Source organism: Bidens hawaiensis, unplaced genomic scaffold (assembly GCF_021521415.1).
Source record: "Bidens hawaiensis isolate Kalapana, Puna unplaced genomic scaffold, B.hawaiensis_p1.1 tig00003004_1, whole genome shotgun sequence".
Classification (NCBI taxonomy): domain Eukaryota; kingdom Viridiplantae; phylum Streptophyta; class Magnoliopsida; order Asterales; family Asteraceae; genus Bidens; species Bidens hawaiensis.
Genome location: NW_027491161.1, coordinates 994,665 through 997,455, shown reverse-complemented (window position 1 = coordinate 997,455; position 2,791 = coordinate 994,665). Strand labels below are relative to the sequence as shown.

Genomic DNA, 2,791 nt, shown 5'->3' with positions numbered 1-2,791 from the left:
TCCATTTGTTGTTAGAATTTAGAACTTAAAGATTCAATTTTTTTCCATTTGCTGTTAGAATTTAGAACTTAAATTATAAATAAATAACCACTTTAATGGAAATTTATAGCATCATTCAAGTAAATACAGATTAAGATCGTAAAAACATAAGCTTGTAATATAGCTACACCTAATTCCAGACCGTTTAATGCAAGAACTATAAATAAAGGACCAAGATCCCCTATAAAATACAAAATATCATTCATACATAGCATAGTCCAAGCGAACCCACTTAAAATCTTTACTAAACTATGACCGGCCATCATATTAGCAAATAAACGTATTCCTAAGCTTATCCCTCTCCCTTAGTGTCTTTCCACTTCCGTCGTTCAAGAACAAACACTTCGCCTAATTCTTTTGAATCCCGGCCCACTTTTTCCCCACTAACTAATTACGTTACGACCACTGAACAAACTTGGTTGACGAACATAGTTTATGCGCCGCTAATGTAGCGGCTTGCCGAGCATTTGACAAACTCACATCATCCATTTCAAAAGGGATTTGTCCTGTGTCCAAAGGTTTGTATTCTTTTTTTTTTTTTTGTCACTTGCTTGAATATTATGAGAATTGATCTCTTACAACTTAACTTTATTGTCTTATAGGTGCTATGGATAGTTTTTATAAACCAATCTCTGGACCTAGTTTAGTTTAGTTGATATAGATAATCATCCTTGGGATCCCGCCGATAGGAAAAGAATTTTGGATTACCACCCAGATCAAAGAGATTAGATATAGAGAAAGTATTGGATTAATTGACCTTGCCAACCATGTGGTCATAATTCCCAAAAATAAATATGAGAAGTAAAGGACAGGATTTCAGTCTCACTTGGTTTGATAAGTATGGTAATTGGTTAGAGTATAGTGTAAAAGCAGATAAAGTATTTTGTTTGTGTTGTTACTTATTTGCAGATCATGATGGAAACCAAGGTGGGCGTAATGTATTTTCAAAAGAAGGATTTAATTCTTGGAATAAACCGGAAAGATTAAGTTCACATGAGGGTGATGTTGGTAGTGCTCACAATAAAGCACTTAAAAGGAAGATCTAGTAAATCAAAAGTAGTCTATCGCCAACATTTTTCATAAGCAAGATGATATTGTGAAGAGAGCAAATCGACTTCGGCTAAATGCTACCATTGATGATTGCAGATTATGTTTGAAAAATGTGTTATCCTTCCATGGCCATGATGAAAGTAAAACGTCTCTTTGCAAAGAAAACTTCTTGGAAATATGGGAATTATATACATAGTATAAAAGAGAAGTTTGGTGTCACAAAGTTTCTATTTTGATAAACTTTTATTTTGGTATATAAAAGATAATTTCCACTTAAAAAAAGTTGGACTTCTAGCATGTTGGTTGTGTGGGAATGTTCTTATGTCTAATGTGCTTTGCCACCCAAGTTCAATTCTTTGCAATGGCATATGGTTGTCATTGTTTGTTAGCTTTTTTTTTTGTTGCTAAATTCAATTTGGTGTGTTGTGTATATCTTTTTTTATTTTTTTTTGTTTTAGTTATGTTAACGTAACAAACATGACGGAAACCAACCAAATTTGTTTAGACTCACTGTCTCGCGCCCGGGTTTTATAAAGACCGAGTTTTACTGACCGACGCTACGCCCATAACGCACGTAAACGAAATCACCTGAATTCGCGTCGACTTACAAATTTAATGCCCGGGATTGATAACACTTGTGTTTTACCACCGTCCGAGTTTGCCCGGCGCAACGCGCCAGTAAAACACTAGTTAATTTATAAGCTTAATAAGGAACTTCGTAAATTACCAAAAGCTATCGGTAATAATCAGTATTTATCTTCAAGTATTTAGAAAGATGTTGCTAATTTTTTTGAGGAAGAAATTCTAAATTCTATTTTCAAAGACACTGGTGATGACATGTTTGCTTTGCTAGTTGCTAAGTCTAGTGATGTGTCAAAAAAGGAACAAATGGCAATTGTTTTGCGAGATGTTGATATACGTGGACTTGTTAAAGAGAGATTTGTTGGTCTTGTTCCTGTAATGGAGACATCTTCTTCGGTCTCCAAGTCTGCTATCGACACTTTTTTTTGCTAAATATGGATAAAGTATTAAAATGTTAAGAGGTCAAGGATACGATGGAGCAAACAATATGCATGGTCAGTTCAATGGTTTAAAAGCAAAGATCTTAGAAGAAAATTACTCGACTTATTATGTACATTGTTTTGCTCACCAGCTTCAGTTAGTAGTTGCGACGGTTGCAAAAAAACATTTAGGTGTTGTGAACTTCTTCGATAATATAAGCATTTTGATTAATGTGGTTTGCGGTTCTTGTTACGAACAGATATTCTTCGTGAAAATGAAAAAGAGAGTAGAAAAAGAAATTGGTGGTGGCATACTTGAAACAGGGAGTGGATTAAACCAAGAGCTTTCTTTTACACGACCCGGTGATACAAGATGGAATTCTTATTACAAAACACTTTTACGTTTGGTTGATATATTTCCCTCTATCATGAGAGTCGTTGAACATGTTAAAGAGGAGTGCACTAACCCTTCTACCCAAAATCAAGCAATCAACATGTTAGGCTTTTTGAGCTCATTTGAATTTGTTTTTTATTTGCATTTGACGTTACACATTCTAGGGCTCTCAGAAATATTATCACGAGCTCATCAAAGAAAAGATCAAGACATTGTGGAAGCTGTTTCATTGGTTGAATCAACTAAAAGAAAGCGGCAATGCTTTAGAAAAAGTGGTTTCAATCCACTATTAAAGAAAATTCATTAA

General features: G+C 34.4%; 1 protein-coding gene across 1 annotated transcript; it reads left to right on the top strand.

The window, feature by feature from the left end:
• Positions 1-833: 833 nt before the first annotated feature.
• Positions 834-2,791, top strand: LOC143621964 (uncharacterized). The gene is made up of 4 exons (XM_077093230.1): positions 834-882; positions 949-1,043; positions 1,861-2,075; positions 2,131-2,791. Exons 1-4 carry the CDS (start codon positions 834-836, stop codon positions 2,789-2,791), a joined length of 1,020 nt encoding a protein of 339 aa, XP_076949345.1.

Bases quoted from the DNA above. Each gene is read 5' to 3' on its own strand.
- LOC143621964 (XM_077093230.1), top strand. From the start codon at position 834: ATGAGAAGTAAAGGACAGGATTTCAGTCTCACTTGGTTTGATAAGTAT. The intron at 1,044-1,860 runs GTTGGTAGTGCT...TCAAGTATTTAG, and splicing joins TAAGTTCACATGAGGGTGAT to AAAGATGTTGCTAATTTTTT. The intron at 2,076-2,130 runs GTCTGCTATCGA...TAAAATGTTAAG, and splicing joins ACATCTTCTTCGGTCTCCAA to AGGTCAAGGATACGATGGAG.